Source organism: Nilaparvata lugens, chromosome 1 (genome assembly GCF_014356525.2).
Source record: "Nilaparvata lugens isolate BPH chromosome 1, ASM1435652v1, whole genome shotgun sequence".
Classification (NCBI taxonomy): Eukaryota; Metazoa; Arthropoda; class Insecta; order Hemiptera; family Delphacidae; genus Nilaparvata; species Nilaparvata lugens.
This window is the reverse complement of record NC_052504.1, coordinates 78,328,064-78,345,676: the sequence shown is the minus strand read 5'-3', so window position 1 is coordinate 78,345,676 and position 17,613 is coordinate 78,328,064. Positions and strand designations below refer to the sequence as shown.

The following is a 17,613-nucleotide window of genomic DNA, read 5'->3' as shown; positions in this document are numbered from 1 at the left end:
TTTAACTTGTTATGAATGTAATTCACTACATCTAAATCTTGAAAAAAATATATAAATTTAATTCAAGTTTAATATGACTTATTATTAGTAGTCAATCTCTAAAATAAAATAACATACGTTAACCGTATGTATTGTTTTAAATGGTTTTTAAAGTTTATGCAAACTGAAACTACTATTTATTAGGCCTATGCCTTTTTATTGCCACATTATTATAGAAAAACGTGATTCATTCATATAATAATTTATTTTTTCAATTTAGCAGTTATACGTTTAGCTAGTTTGCTTTAGTTCAAAAGTGATTTGATTAGGCTATTGTTAGTCATATTCTACAAGTTGTAAGTTATTATTTTATCTAAACGTTTTTCATAATATTTTATCATGATGACAATAATAAACTAGGATACCACGGAAAATAGCATACTCATATTTATCTATGAATCTACTTAGTTCATGATAATCATCATATTATAAAAAATATGTGTTAATATCATAAAAGTTTAGACCTATATTTACCGTACAATAAAATAAGTCTACTATATTAGGATATTATGGTAATGTAATTTGGTCTGTAGGCCTATGAACTCAAACCAAATAAGTTTATTGATTTATGTATTTTGTAAGATTGAATAATATATTGTACTTACAAACCGGTAGAAAAATTAAAATCATTAATTGGACAAGAATAGAAATCTGTAGTACAGTAATAGTATTTTTTTTTTTGTAAAAACTAAAATAATTTGAAAACGGCGGGTAACATGATTGCATTGCATCATATTTATCGATTGACTAGAAAGAGATGATCGATTCGTAATTCAACTATGTATATTGGTATCAATTCTGTGATATTCAGCAATATAGAACACTTTTGATTATTGAGAAAATTTTGAAAAATTATCAAAATAAGTTCAATTTATATTATTATTACTCAGATCTTAAAACTAAACGGAAGAATCTTCATTAAAATATCAAGCGATATTTTTTATCGACATCGATATTGTATCGATAGTTCTTATTGATAGTTCGTCAGTCGACACACAAAAATGTAAATGTACAGACAGACGAAAATTTTTTATCAATCTCCAGCTCCAATGTTATCATAAATTTTGTTGAAACATAGAAAAATACTGGAAACTTTCTAATAATTGTTTATTTTAGATTATTGTCCTGTTTTTTAGGTTTAATTTTCTTTACAATTTGCTCATCCCCCAGTTGTAAACTCCTACGATGCAAAAACATTTTATTCAATCGACCAATCGTTGTAAACCGTAGACCGTAGGCTGGTTGCCGTTGCCCACAGCAACAAAGATGGCTGAGCCAGAAGGTAAGTGTAAACATGTGTAAATAAAACATTAAAATTGAATACAATTAATTGTATTATCTAATTTAATTTATGTTTAGCTATTGAGATGTTAATAAAATACGTCTATTCCATCCATTATTACTTGGGTATTGAGTCACATCCAATTCTAACCTTGAGAGTTGACAATACATTTTTCCAGAACCCCTGGATTTATAATTATTATACTTCTGTAACTAGATTGTCTAGTAAAAATTACATTTATTATATTTCTTCTAGAATTCTGTTATTATTCAATTTATACTGAACTCTGTTGATTATTATTTCTATTTGAAGGTGTATCTATATAAGGAAACTTGTCTCAATGCTACTCAGCTCTGAAGGTTTTCAGTTGAAAGTTTTATTCATTGGCTTGCTCAATAACTTCAATGTATTTCATATTAAACTTCCTACTTTATAAATTTTTATGGCTATAGATTACTTACTATTTTTAGAGGTACCTAATAAAAATAACTACCTATTTTTTTATCTTAGTTAATCTACTGTGGTATCAATGTTTCTACTACTGTTGTACACAAGTTGTGGTTAATACTTGTAGTCTGAAGCTACACCCTTGAAAGTTCTACACAAGTAAAACTATAATTTTGATTGAAACCATAAAATTACCATATTTTTGAATGTCGGCTAAAATTAAGCCAATAAGTTACATTTTATCTGTGTGATCAAATTGTTATCTAACCAGAGATTTTTCTGAAAAAATCTATTGCTATACGGTATGTAGGCCTACTATGTAATACTGTACTATTTCTAGTAACTGAAGTTGAAAATCAGGTACCTAAAGTTGAGTACTATTTCTAGTACAGTTTCATAGTACTTCATACTACATACTATCTTTACTATTTCTGAACCGTAGGCTATTTCTAGTAACTGAAGTTAAAAAGCAAGACTTGAGTTTAGTATTAGAATTAAAACTCTACTATTAATAATATAACATTTATAACTTATAAATAGTAAAACTGTTTTAAAGACTCCTCAGATCAAACTATTTTAACTTGTTATGAATGTAATTCATTACATCTAAATCTTGAAAAAAATATATAAATTTAATTCAAGTTTAATATGACTTATTATTAGTAGTCAATCTCTAAAATAAAATAACATACGTTAACCGTATGTATTGTTTTAAATGGTTTTTAAAGTTTATGCAAACTGAAACTACTATTTATTAGGCCTATGCCTTTTTATTGCCACATTATTATAGAAAAACGTGATTCATTCATATAATAATTTATTTTTTCAATTTAGCAGTTATACGTTTAGCGGTTTTCTTTAGTAATAGAAAAATATTCACAAAATAAAAGTTGAATATTATTTTTACCATGATATGACTTTGGTTAGATGATGATATAAATACTAGATTATGTAAATAATTAGTTACTTCTCACAAAAAAGCAATAAACTTATATGTACCTAAGTATGAGTTGGAAAAAACAATCAACGGATTGGAGCGTTCAACTTGAATATGTACTTCAAATAATATTCAACTACCTATTTAGAGAATTTTAATTGAACATTTTATTTTTCAGAATCAATTCCGTCCGTTTTACTGCCTTGCAACTCATGTGGACGCACATTCCGTCCAGATGCTCTTTCCAAGCATGCAAAGTACTGTGAAAAGTCACTAATCAAGAAGAGAAAGGTATTCGATTCTGCCAAGCAACGTCTGCAAGGAACAGATCTTGCCGAGTTCCTACCAGTTATCACTCAAAAGAAGAAAGTCGATAAGTCGCCAATTAGGAAAACACAATCAAAATGGAAGGAGAAGCATTTGGAGTTTGTTAGGGCGATTAGAGCTGCAAAGGGGGTCCGTCGTCAGACAGCGGGGCTCCTGCCCCTCCCGCCAAGCCAGTCGACCACGAAAAGTGTCTCTATTGTGACAGGTACTTCGGGCCAAAAGCCTACGACAGACACTTGGAATGGTGCAAGGAACACAGCTCTCGCATCCGACCTAAAAGTCCAGCTAGTATTCAAGCTAAAGAAAGGCTCGAAGCTCGAACTAAGGTAAACACTCAGTCTGTCAAAACATTATCACAATAATTCATATATATTGGAGGGTACTACGAACTCCATAAAACTAATGTATTTAACTCGTAGTAGTTACCAAAAATATCGTGATTACCAATACACCAGCAGTCTGATGTGATGCCGTGAAGTTCGTCCACTCTATATTATGTTGAATATTTTTATTTCAGAAGCTGACTCTGTAGTTCTGTATCTGATATTATTAACCTTAGTTTGAGCATCTTGTAGACCTGTCAATTTTAGAGCATCTTCTGAATGATTTTTAGCTTAATTATTGAAAGTGAAGTACGGTAGTGCAGAAATTTTGCTTATTTTTTCAGGATCAGCTCTTTTTCAATTGAAATGAGACTTCATTTTAAACTTAGTTTTTAGATAGTTAGTTGTAAATTGGTTGAAATCGTAATGAGGTATGGCATTTTAAATAGTGCCAGATGATACTTTTTTTTATTTGCTAGATCTAAGATTTTTCTGGTTATTTTTTAAATTCATTTTTTTCCATTTCTATTCCCCTCAACTAATAGTGTTAGGTGATTTGTAATGAACTTCTCTTGTTGACCAGTATAAGGCGCCCCTGTTGAACAGAACAAGACGTGCTTCAATCAGCGAAAAATGTTCGCCTAAAACTTGCACTAGAGATCCATCTCCGGCCGCCGACAGGCTCACCAGAACACGATCGAGCTCACTGTCATCAAGAACTGTTACAAGTGAGTTCGCATATAGTGATAATTATTCAATATATATACTGTTATCTGTATATCTAAACTGTTATCCAGAGATTGTCAGTTTGGTGTAAGGATAAGCATTCCTTACTAGCAATTAGGAGGTACCGGGTTCGATTCCCGGGCTGGAAAATAATTTTTGAATTGTAGCGCTCATCGAATTTTCATCTAGCTGTTAAATAGTTGTCAATATTTGCAGTATCTTCGGGGTGATTTGCAGCATTTAATTACGATTTTCGTTTAATAATAATTATTCATTAATTAGCATTTGAAGTCAGCAATTTCTAATTTATTTCCATCTATACTGTAGTTACATTAGGAAATTAATAAAAACAATATATAAACCTGTAGTACCCTTTATTGTTAAAAACTTTTAAATATTTCAACGACTAAAGTCTGTGAGATATTACTTTTAACATGAAGAGGAGAAACCCACTTCTCCTTCCACAGTTCACCTTCCATAAAAAAAATTGAAGGAATATTTGGTGGGACTATCCCTATACTCTTTGCAGGAGTATGTCAATTTGACTGCAAGATTTTAGAATCTTGTTTTTTATCAAAATTTGTGACTTCTTTATGTGTAAAGGATGATTTTTGTGACGATATTTCATAATTCTTGTTGTAATTTGACACTGTTCAGATGTATTTTGTGAATTTGATGAATAAAGAAATTAAAAAAAAAAAGTTTGTAGCACAGACACAGACGGAAATCCTGCGCACAATTGGGTCCGCCGTGTCATTTCGCTTTACGCTGTTAACATAACTCAACGCTTTAACTTAACATACAGAAACATTGTCAGTGGAGGGGAGTGGGCGCGACGCGTTACAAAGCTCTCCCACACAGACACAAAAGAAGGAGAATGCTGCTAGGTAGTGGGAGAGATTAGTGGAGGATAGACCTCGGACCTCTCCGTCATCGAGAAAGAGCCGTGTTAAGAGTAATTTCTCACGGACTTTAGTTTCGACCATAACTTGGGTCATTTTTCAAGTTGGTCATTTTCAAGTTGAAAATGACTAAAGTTATGGTCGAAACTAGTCGTTGAAATATTTTAAAGTTTTTAATAATAAAGGATACTACAAGTTTTTATTAATTTGTACAAAAGTAGCCCATATAAGTGAAGTGTTTTTAGAGGAAATTTGTTTTATCTTCCCTTTGAAAAACGATCAGGTTACATGTTGCGTTCATGCATTATTCTTTGTACTCGTAAACGAAACTAGCTTGAAGATGCTTGTTTCAAGATAACTTGACATGTAAGCTTCCTAATAACATGATCTGTAACAGATTCTCAAAAATTGTGTGCCCAATGCAAAAGCTAAGAAGTCATGTTTCTCTGGAGTACCTAGTTACAGATTACCACTGCTATATCAGTCATGCTATTGTGTTGTGGGGGCATGCTTAAATGCTCTTCTGCTCCTTCACTTGTTCAATTCGACTGGAACATTGTTCTCCAAAATTTATAAAACTTGAGATTTTGGTCCTGAGTCAATATTATTTAATCATCAATAATATTTCTTCATCTCTGTGTTGCTGTTGGACTGGCATATCTTTCAGCAAAGAGAGCAGATTTACAACTACAACTCAAGAAGGATATGGTATCAATATGTTTTAGACCAGACTGTAAAGGTCTAAAGCTTCCTCAGTAGCTTCCCTGTTGGTGCACTGACGATCTCCACCAGAATGCCAGTGAGCAAATATTATAAGATTGATTGCCAGGTTTAGCCAAACAAGTATTATACAATCAATTGCTAGGTTTATTCTAGTGGTCTGTCTTTACAAGCACCAGTCTTTTGGAAGGAAGGGAGTGAGATGCTAGTCAGCTGTTCCAATTTCTATCGGATTATCTTCGCGCGGTTGACTATAATATTGTTAATAATTGTTCATTAGCTCAAGAATTGATCTTCGGTTGCGTTCTCCTAACAATATTAGACACTAATTGATGATATATCGGTTGTTTTCATGTTTTCAGCTTATAATGAATATAATTTCTTATTATTTATAAAATAGAATTATAGTATCTTTTAAAATTAATAAAATAATAAAACAAGAATAAAAATTGTAACTACTAGTTTTTATAAATACAAGAAAGTAGCCCTGAATTCATAATTTCTTATTAATTTATTGTTCACTCACTTATTGTACATTTGACATGATGGGATACCAAATACTAGTATATGTAAACGTATGAAACCCAATATTACAGTTTATTCCAATACAAATGTATTATTTTCGAGCAGGTATGAATCGAGAAACGATGAGCAATGTCTCGCCCAAAACCAACACTGCCAACACAGTGGACTCGTTCAAGAGAAATCAGCCTGCCAGAAATAGTCGTCGAAGTGTTTCTCCTATGAAGAAACCAACTCCGGATGCTGCAAAGTAAGTCACTCACATTTACTCGCTTCCACAGGATGGAACAGATTAGTTTGCCTATTTTGCTTCTCAATTAAAACAAAACTTGTACGAATATCGTGTTTATTCTTCGAGCAAAATACAAAGTAGCTGTTACATTTTACATTTATCTACAAGGTTTGGCAGTCAAACAGCACTATTTCAGGTCCCGTATTGAAATATATTTCAAAAATAATATTTCCAAGTAATTCCAATAAATCGTAAGAGCAAAAAATGGAAATTTTGGGTTTATACAGGATTTTTTTTTAATATTACTAAAGTAAAGTGGCGAACATAATTTGGCATATATTGTTCAAGTCTCACACTGAAATTCTCACCAACTTATAGACAGACAACATTTTTGGTATTGGACTGTTCAAAATTCTCAAGAACTTCACGAAAGTCCACTCCATTTGGTAAAAGTAACTGTTTGATGTGTGATGTCTTCGAACGGAATAATTGGTTCATATTTTTTTACAACGGCTACACGGTTACATTAATATCAGCTCGCTATGTTCAAATGCTGAACAGACTCCTCATTCCTCAACTTCGACGATTTCATGTGAATGAGAACACTCATTTTAACAAGATAAAGCAACTAGCCATACGGCCAGAGTAAGAAGTGTTGACCATATGAGAAATTATTTCCCGAAACGTTCGATCCATTGGAATGGGAATATTTAATGGCCTCCTTTTTCCCCCGAGATTTTGAGACTCGTCCAGCAACATACAGGACTCAAAAATGCGGATATCACAAGAAATGCTTGTAATAACACCAGAGGTGTTACGGCGTGCTAGTTGTAATTTCAGTGTGAGACTTGAACAATGTGTGGAAAATGATGGTCGCCACCTTATTGGAGTAATATTCAAAAAGTAACCATTTTTAAATAACAATGTTATTTGAATACCTAAAATAGTGCCGTTTCACTGCCCCACCTTCTACTGTTATTCGGTTTTATAAATTGCATTAGGCAAATAACGCATCTTTTCAGTGCAGGCCGGCTTGCATTTCAAAATGTGATCTGCATTGTCCCGGTTGCCCTGATTCAACCCTCTGTAAGTTCTTCCTGTGAGATTATCCAAGTGAATTTCAATAACCTTATAAAACTAGATAAATTTAGAATGTTTTGATTCTATTTAGTAACCAAATAAGCTAACTAATCTGCCCCACTCTGTTTTTATAATTTGGATAAAATTGAACAAATTTATCATAGACCCTTCTGCAGAAACTTATTTCAAGTCTAGTGCCTGGATGTATTTTAATGACCTATTTTGTTTTAATTTTCCAGGAATAAGGCAATCAATAATAATGTCAATCAAAATAATCGAACTAGAGGAAGGCAGGTTACTCAACAAGAATTGAAAAATGAAGCTAGAAGAGATACTAAAACCACCCCTAAATCTGTGAAAGATGATATTTTCAGTGCCTCTTGTAACATATCCCCAATTACTCCTGGACAGAATCAAAATATTTCAAATTTAAACAGAGTTCGGCCAGGAAGTCAAGTCGAAACGAGTTTGCTGGTAAAATACAAGCTTTCAAACCGGATTTATTAATTAGTAATGATATAGTTCATTTCACTGGCAGAGACAAAGAAGGTCCTCAACCGAATCAAATTGATATACTCTCTAGAGAGTGTGATAATGTTATACAACAGTTGAATTCGTCATCAAATATGCTTCGTAGTACGGAAAATATTGAAAATGATCCCCAATATCTTGCTACTGACAGACCTGATGGAGATCCGATACTTTTAGTTGATAGGTGCTCTGATGATCATGATGATAATATTGTGAATGATTCTAAGCTAATCAATAATATTGAAACCCCAGTAGAAAGTGCTGATGATGCTTCGATTGATGATCTCAAGTCTTATAGATTTTCAGAAAATGGTAACGCATCAGAATGCTCAGGGAATTGTGATGTGGGTGTAAACAGTTTTTTCATGGAAGAATCTGCCAGCCCTGAACTGAGGCTTGAGAATGTTGAAAACAATGAAGTTTTCCTCCCTAATGAGTTTGAAGATGATGTGGATTTGTCAGCTGAAAATGAACCGAAAGTAAGTTTAGAAATGCTGTTCTCAAATCCAAAAATCGTTTGCAAAGAGAATCTGTGTTCAAACTGCCAAAAAAGTAAGTCTGAATCGGATTTACTGTTGTTTTATAGAAAGGATTTAACAGAATGTTGTGTTAAACAAAGAGAACGCATGTTTGAAGTGAAGAAGAGTTTGTTTTCAATGCTTTCAATCCATACTCTGGATGCCCCAAGAAGCAGACACAGCAGTTGTCAGGGAAGTGTGTCAGAAGATGAAGAGCACAATTCCATTGAGAAGAAACAATATCATCGTCCTAATAGTGCTCAAAGTTTTACCAAGTTCAAATCGTGTTCATCTATTGATGAAAAATCTTGCAGAACTAGCTGTTCAGACAAGAGTTCAGTCATTTCTTCCATTGACAAAAATGAACGAATTTTTACGAGCACGAAAGATGAGTACAATTTCCAGTGGGGAAGTATTCATGAGATTCTGTCTCCAGATAGGAAGCTAAGCTTTGAAAGTGTAGATTTGATTGAAAGTTTGAAGCAGAAATTTTGCAATGTTAATGTTTCTGATGAACATTCTGAGACTCCTGGAGATGGATTGGTCTCCTCCCTTTGTAGGGATGGATCTGTTGTTGATAACACTGATGGCTGTGAAAAGGAGCCTCAGTATGAAAATGAGTCTCAGTATGAAAATGCTCTTGCTATTCAGTCCTCAAATAGTAAAGATCAATTTGTGAATGATGATGAGATTGAGAGTGTGGAAAACGTTACGTTTACCAGGACAAATGAGGATTCTATTGAAAATAATAAGATCGACATTGGAAGTAGTGAACTAAATGAAAACAGCCACAATGATTTCCATTTATCAATGAACATAAGAAAGGAAAATATATCAGAGTACGTTGACTATGAGCATGTTAACTCAGCAATTAATGAAGAACCATTGAATAGAAGCTTTACCAAAGAAGATGTTCACTTGAATGATAAATTCCAGAAAGAAAGTGTTGGAACGATTGATGATAGATTGGAATCCGATGCCCAAACTTTTGAAAATGTTGAGTATGATAGATTAAGTTACATCATAGAAAGTGATAGAAACTTGGAAGACAACCGCAATCTTGAGAGATCTTCCGTTACAAGGGAATCTAGTTACAGTGATGTTGATAATAATGATGTGAATATGTCCAGAGGAAATATGAGTATGGGTTATGAAAATAAAGAACTCAAACTAGATAGAACGAAAGAAAAATTGAAGACTCGGAATAAAGTAAGAAAAATAGATTCCATCAAATCAAAAAAGATTAACAGTCCAAATTCTGGTCTTGATTTTAATAAAACTGCACTTGACAATGTTGAAATAAAAACAAACGAGTTGAGGATAAGAGAACACATACATTTCCAGAAACTGATAATAGAAAGAGTATGTTGCGAAAAAATTTAAAATCGAAGATTCCTTCCAGAAAAGTTAACAAGCCAACTGTTGAAGTGTCTTTAAAAAGTAAAATTCAAACTTCTACTAAGAATAAGAACGATGTTGGAGTTGAAAAGTGGAAAAGTAGATTCCCTGTGATTGGAAGAAGATCCCCAACGGAAGTGGAAAATGCTCCTATCATTGAATTGCCCTCCACGGGGGGAGCAGAATCCGATTCTTGTGCGGTGTTATATTATAACGAATCAGTTGGCCGTTTGTGGAAAATAAATAATTTCGATTCTAAAGGATGCGAAATCACTAATCCAAGAAACAAAACTTTCGCCCTCCCACCAATAAAAGAGTCTAGCTCAGTGGACAGCTCAAAATCGCTTAGCGTGAAACAAAGTGAGAGCAATATGGAGCAACATCAAGGTTTCGAATCAATAGAAACAACCGCTTTGAGAAGAAAACAGTTGCCCATGATAAGGAAAGAAACTAGTAACGAAATGAAGGTTGAAGCTGCGATGAAATTTGAAAAGAGGTCAGTGTCCCCCATCTACAATATTGTTGTCAAACTATCTCGCAATTTTATTTGCATTACATCATACTATTGGAGCATATAAATTAGGATTCATGTCGTTACCATTGTTTTCAGATTCTAATCAACCAAACAATAATATTACCTGTAATATTGTCTCAAACCATGCTATATTACTAAGTTTGTAATGTTGATTAGTAACTTTTCTTTTTCCAATTGTTAAATACTCAGTTTTATATCAGACGCAAAATACAAGTTAACCAATTATCCGTATGTTATTTGATGAATATTTACCAATATTATATTTCATTTGAGTGTGCTCTACAAACAACCTACAACCTCTATAAATGCATTTGGTTGGGCAGAGGAATATAGATGATTCGAAATAACAGTTAGACTGTTATTAGTACTTCTAGTTATTAGTACTTCTTCTGATGTCCGTCCACTCCACCAAAGTCTATTTCTTATGGTACCTCAATACAAGTGTAAAACAAACAACGTACTCTCAAAACCCTGACTGAAACAAGAGCATAAGATTTGAGAGCTACCACGTATAATGTTTCAGAGAAGTATGGACATCTCACAACCACAACGTTGTCTTCAGACGTGTATGAGTAAAAACGGACGCCATTTAACACTTGTTTTTTTCACTTAATCAATGTTTAAAGTTTACCTCATCAATTTCCATGATTACAACATCCAAGGTGTACACACTAGAAAGATAAATTCAGTGTTTAGTTCAAAAATGAGTGGGTAATTCTTGTTTTAAACAGTGCTACATGTTTCATAGAAAAATGATTCTCACGTGATTCTATTATTTTGTTCAAATGGAAATTACAAAATTAAAATAAATTTAAAGATAGTTTTTTCTGTATCAGATTTTTGAGAATTTACTAACAATGCTTTCTTGTATTTGGAAAGAAGATGAAATTTTCTTCAAATAGTTGATTTTTGAAAAACTTACTGTTTTCTATGAATTAGTAATTCTAATAATATTGCTTCTACCTATTCCATCTCAATCAATATTATCGAAGTAAAACAACAATAATGCAGTTTTATTATCAATCTATTATTAAGACAGCCGAATCAGTTGACGTTTAAATCTTTCTATTAAATTATTGGGTGTTTCAATCAGTTGTATCGTGAATATTACTCGTATCTCAATCCTTCTGATAATAAAGTTTCAGATTGGTTATGATTTAATTTTTACTCTGTTTTCTCTTAGCTTAGAGTAGGTTGGTTGTATAAAATTCATTATACCTGACATTTTGTTTGTTATTCAATGTATGTGATGTATTGAAAGATTCAAATGCAAAAGTCTAAATCGCATTCCATGTAGAACCATGCTACTGCTGTTGTTTTTGATCAACCAAAACCTTGAATTTTAGCAATAATTGTTACATTATCCAATATTCATTCAATGATCGGATACTTTGAGAATAAAAAGCAGTTATGTAGTTTTATTATGAGATATACAGGGTTGGTGGAAATTATGTATAAACTGTTCAACATTTTTTTCACAAGGATAATAATTTGTCAATAGGAGGTTCCATTGAGATCCTATTCGATTAAAAAAGAAAACAACTTTCCCGTCGCTCCAAAATTTGGTCCGCCATCTTGGAACCTCCATTTTGAATCTAACTTCATTTTCTCAAATGGGAAGTTAGTCATATGACACACATAATATGGATACAGAATTTCAAGAAAAATGAATGGCGATCCCTAATGAAACTTACTGTCAAATCACCTTCTGAAATAAATATATTTCCATAATTTTCACCAACTCTGCAAATATGAAAAGTTTATAGAAATTATTAAAATAGGAATTTCTCTAGGATCATACTACCCCGGGTAGTAAAACATGTAGTCACTTCAATGCTGCCAAAACGTTTTCCAGTTGTGTGAGTAGAAGTTCAGAGAAATTCATAAATTTTCATTTTCACACCCCTTATTCCAGTAGACTATTTTGCACCGTAATCCCTATGCTGCTTATAGCTTATGATTGAATGACTTTTTTGCCTGCTATTTCCCTGGAAAAAATCGTATTGTTGTTTGTTATTAAATGAGTTTGACTTGATTAAATTTGTTGGAAAATTATTTGGTGAAAATGTAACCTTGTAAGGACAATTCAGATTTAATAACCAAATAATATATCCTTGATCATCCATCATATGTATGATTTTTTTGCGTTTGAGAAACCAAATAATATAAAAATATCTCTTTAATGTATTTTCAGTTGTTCTTCTTTAACGGAACCAGGCATTTGTGGGACTTACTCTGACCTAATTGTCCTGTATTCTGTTGCCCCTAGCTTCGTTTTTTGCTCTCAGATTCTATGTGGTGTTCGTTTCGTTTCATTTCCCTGAATAAAGTTCAACGTTCATTCCATTATTGTTGATAACGAATGCGTTTGACGTAGTTTGGTTGAAAAATTCTTTGGTAAAATTATATTGCAATATAAAGTTATTATAGTTAATCTTAACTAACTTTAGACAAATTAAGAGCACTTACCCTTGACAATATATTTAATTCTATCTTTCACATTTGAGAAATTGAAAACAACTTGTAAATATTCGATTTTTTTATGTTCAATTTTAATAGTTAATCACTACTTTCTTCTACAATTTTCGCCCTGTATTGTCTTATCTTGAGCTTCCAGTTTATTTGTTTCCTGCTTTCTATTAGTGGGAATTACATTTTCATTTTGCACGAGAAAAGTTGGTATATTAGTTCCTGTAGCATTTTCTCTCTTCTTGGCTCATAGAAATTGAAAATGCAACTTTTTGTGGTATGGTGAATATACACCAACTCGTTTTCATACTGTGTTTGTACTGTAAACAATCAACTGCAATATTATACAACTTAATGTTAGCTTATACTATCCCAGTCCCTTTTCCAATAGAGTTTCTCCTAATTCATTTTTCACATTTCCAAGTATTCGCTCTCTCCAAGTACTATATTTTACTTGGAATAAGAAATTCAGTTTAATTGTGCAAATATTTATAAATTATTGGATTGATATGATGTTAATCAACTCATCTGCAGAATGTATTATAAATTATCAACACAAAAGCTGTTCAAAACATTTGATAACTGTATTTTCTTCGATTTAATTCATTATTAATTCCATTATAAATTTGAGAAATCCAGAAACTGTATTCATCTATTCTATCAATATTCAGGCCAACATTGTCAACGCTCGCCAGGCTGATCTAGTGATGTGGGGTTTTACAAACTTCAGTTTGCTAGCACCATCTAGTTCATGGGTTCAAATCCTGCCGGCGCCATGTACATTTGATCATTTTATCAAATCACACAAGCATTTCCAATTACCACAGCACAGGCAAAATCTAATCCTATGTTAGCATCATTCGCAATGGAAAAAAATTGTTCACCACAAAACTTTATTTCAACATCTTTCGAGTACAGTATTCAGAATAAAAATTCTAATTTTCATTTGTTTCTTAAAGAGGTCAATGATTTCCATGAATTATAGAAAGTAAGTCAGGAATTGGACAATTAAAAAAGTATGTTGGCTATTTTTCTCTGAATTCAAATTCTTGTCATTTCAAATGTTCTTGTATTTGAGAGTGATTTTCAGTTGGTGACTGCTTGTGTTTTGTGATGTAGCATGGAGAATTACGACCCGTACAAGTCGGCCGAGCGACAAATGAAAGAGCTGCTTGGCCTGTCTGATGACGACGACGCCCTCGTCCACTCTCTCGTGCCCCAGCCTCCCTCTTCTTCCACTGCTCCTGTCCTCAACTCCTTCAATTCGGCTTTCGCCAAATTTGCACCCATCCAGTCTCCCAGCCACAATTCCAATCGCTCTCCCGATTCCGATTTAGACAACGACTTTGAAAGACTCGAGGCCGAAAGTCGTGTTACTCCGACGCTAGCTGACAGATGTGACGGCATTGTTGACAAAAACTTCAATCCGATGAGCTTGAGCACTATTAGTTTATGTTCTACAATCAGTATCGAATCGTTCGATAACAGTAGAAATAATTTGAGAAAGGGTATAAGTTCTAGTGCTAAAGTGCCGAGCTGTGATAGGAAAGCGCAGCTACCTCTTCAACGGTCTGTCTCTGTTGTGGAGACTCCGCGTCGCGGCCGAGACTTTCTCAAGAGCAACCTTAAAATGGAACATCTTCTTTTTGGAGTAACTGGTAGTAACCATTACAATAACAATAATTTCAACGACAACTGTGATGTGAGTGATGATAGCTCCTCTGACAACAAAACCCTGAGATCGTCGAACGATTTGTTGAAAAACAGTAACAGTTCGTTGGCTGACACTAGTCCAGCTGAACAAGAACTGCTCAAGTCGGTGTCAGAATTCGAAAAGCTTTTTGCCATGCCCTCAACTCTCAATCCTTATTCTCCTCTAATTCCTAACTCTAGTCTTTCCAATACGCTCACACCTTTAGACCACATCGACAAGCATCGATCTCAAGCCAACAAGTTTATCACTGACTCCGCATACAACAGGTAAATCAACAGAACCCATTCCCGAAAACTATCACAAACCTCAAGTTTCTGTTTGACCATTATCATCCCCAATCAACCGATATTAAAAAGAACAATTATTTTTATTTATTAAAACAAAATCTTTATTCGATCTAAATGGTGACACTTTGTGGCAAGGTGACATAATTATGATAATGATTGGTGATCTGTTGTGTTCATGTATGAATAAATTAAATATTTTGATCTTGAATATGACAAGTGATAAAAGATCAGCAATCGTGGTTGCCGCTCATGATTTAGTCTAACATGTCAATCATCAAAATATTCTGCTAGTTAACCATACTGATGTGTAATTATTACAGAATTTTTATATCATTTTCGTAACTTCTAGTGAAGGCTACACTCCTTTAATTTTCAGTGTTTATGATATGTTCGATGGTTATCAAGTTGAAGTGAAACTTTCTTTGGACTAGTCAAAACTTGAGTTGCAGTTGTTATTGTTGTAGTCTGAGTTTTAATTACATTTTTGAACTATCCAAGACAACATCCTTCAATACATAAATTGGTTTTTATTATGGAACATCTCTGATGTTCAGTGAGTCAATTCAATTTTATGTATCTTCGTCCTATTGATTTATATTCGACTAGGGCTTTTGTACAGTTTATGGAGAGATGTAAAAAATCAAATATTGTTTTATTCACAAATTATGAACATTTATACAGTATGTACAAAATCAATTAAATGGTGAAATTTCCCACATGTGGGGAATGAGTTCTTTACAATGAAACTCAAAACAGATTAATCATCCTAGAAAGTTCAAAACAATAGTACACAATTGGTTGATGAGCAAAGGAAGACAAATCATAGAAAACATTATTTAAAACAACAACTAACCACCTTGACTTACTAAACACTAACTAATTAATAATCCGCCCAATAAAACAAACAAAACCTACTCTAGAACATGGTAGGCCATAGTGGATGCATAGTAGGTCAATTTCCACACAGAAAACACTAAACATGTAGAGGACACATTATAAGAAATTTTTATTGTAACTAACTATTGTAGTTAATTGTAATTTATCTAATATTTTCTGTAATTGATGTAGTAGTTTTAGTTTTTTGGGGAAATAAACATTTATTTATTTGTTTTATTAAAATATGAAGATTGATTCAGTGTTTTGTTGTTGGTTGCAGCATGAACCGCAAATCGCCGCAGCAGTCGAGTCCGGTGGAGATGGACACGTGCTGGAGTGGCGGCTCCTCGGAGTGCTCGTCGACTCGCGGGGGGGCGGTTGCTGCGGCGGTGGTGGGGGTGGGTGCGTCTCAGACCGCCAACTTCTGCCACGAATGCGGATCAAAATTCCCCGTTCTGGCTGCCAAATTCTGCTGCAACTGCGGGGTCCGAAGGCTTGTCATTTAGGAATCAATTGCTGTTCACTCTTCATGTGCAATCATTAAAGTTAGTTTCGATGTTCTCTCTCAACGAATTAATTTTTGTAAGCCATTATTTATTTCTTATCTATGTAGAATCATGATATTCATTCTACTTTTAATAATTTCTTTAAGATAACTAAATTGCAAGTATTTTTTAATCTTTTAGGTGAAAGTGGCCTAACAAAAAACTTGAGTGGATCATTCAAATATCCACATTTAGTTAATGAAATAATTATGATTCCATTTTTGATTAAGCTATAATAATACCGGTGAAATTTTAAACGTGAATATTGATGAATTGATAGATAAGTGTCCCTGTTACATCTTGAAGAAGGCTCACTGGTAGGCATAACAACTTCTCATCATATTTTCTAGCACAATATTGAACAAATAATGTATAATAATTCAACTTCCAAAGATTCCGCCCAATATATTATTTTATTTGATTTTAAATTACTTTTGCATGTTCTCTACGTTATAGCGACTCTAGACTGATATAATATTACTAACAAGTTTTCATATTTTCTTGTAAGCTTTTACATTTTTTTACTACAATTTTTAATCTTAATTTATTTTAGGTGGCTCTTCATAATAAATGCACGTTAAATAATTCTTATTCATTTACTTTTAATAATTATTTTTAAAATCATAAATTAATCTGTAATAAGTCATTTTGCTACAACTTCTAAACTCTCGTAACAAGAAATTGATTGAGTTTGATTAAGTTAAATCTTTGCTAATTCATCTTCAAATAACTTTTATTAATTTAAACTTTCATTAACATGTATATTTCAAATTTGAAAAGTATTTTTTTTTAGAAATCTAGGGAGTTTAATAAATAGCATAATCCCATTCTTCGACTGGAAAATTGATGAAATTTAGTAATTTTCTTTTGGGATTGTCCAACTGTGCCTTGAAATGTAACAATCTATTGAATTACATTAACATTTATATGATTGTATTTTAACTACATACTTTTGGGAATATTAGCATTCAAGAAAGTCTTTTAACTTGAATAGAATAATTTCTAATTCAGTAATTTCTCTTAATATCTCCATATAAAGCCTCATAAGGTGTCTAATTTGAGTATTTATTTTATTATTTAACAAATTGAACAAGTAGGGCACTGATTATCATCGTTCAGGATTGTTGATTGGTGCTATAAGATATTCCTCAAAATGTATTAACAGTTCATTCAAATGTTATATGTCTAAATATATTCACAAGC

The 17,613-nt window shown here is 32.8% G+C and overlaps 1 protein-coding gene across 1 annotated transcript; it reads left to right on the top strand.

Moving 5' to 3' along the window:
• The first annotated feature begins 1,025 nt into the window (after positions 1-1,025).
• Positions 1,026-17,299, top strand: LOC111059584 (putative mediator of RNA polymerase II transcription subunit 26). The gene is given in 11 exon segments (XM_039441346.1): positions 1,026-1,321; positions 2,884-3,192; positions 3,195-3,358; positions 3,939-4,083; positions 6,334-6,475; positions 7,777-8,011; positions 9,112-9,355; positions 10,246-10,480; positions 12,313-12,378; positions 14,108-14,968; positions 16,146-17,299. Coding segments are annotated over 11 exon segments (2,643 nt in total). The 5' UTR covers positions 1,026-1,305; the 3' UTR covers positions 16,372-17,299.
• The last annotated feature ends 314 nt before the right edge of the window (positions 17,300-17,613 follow it).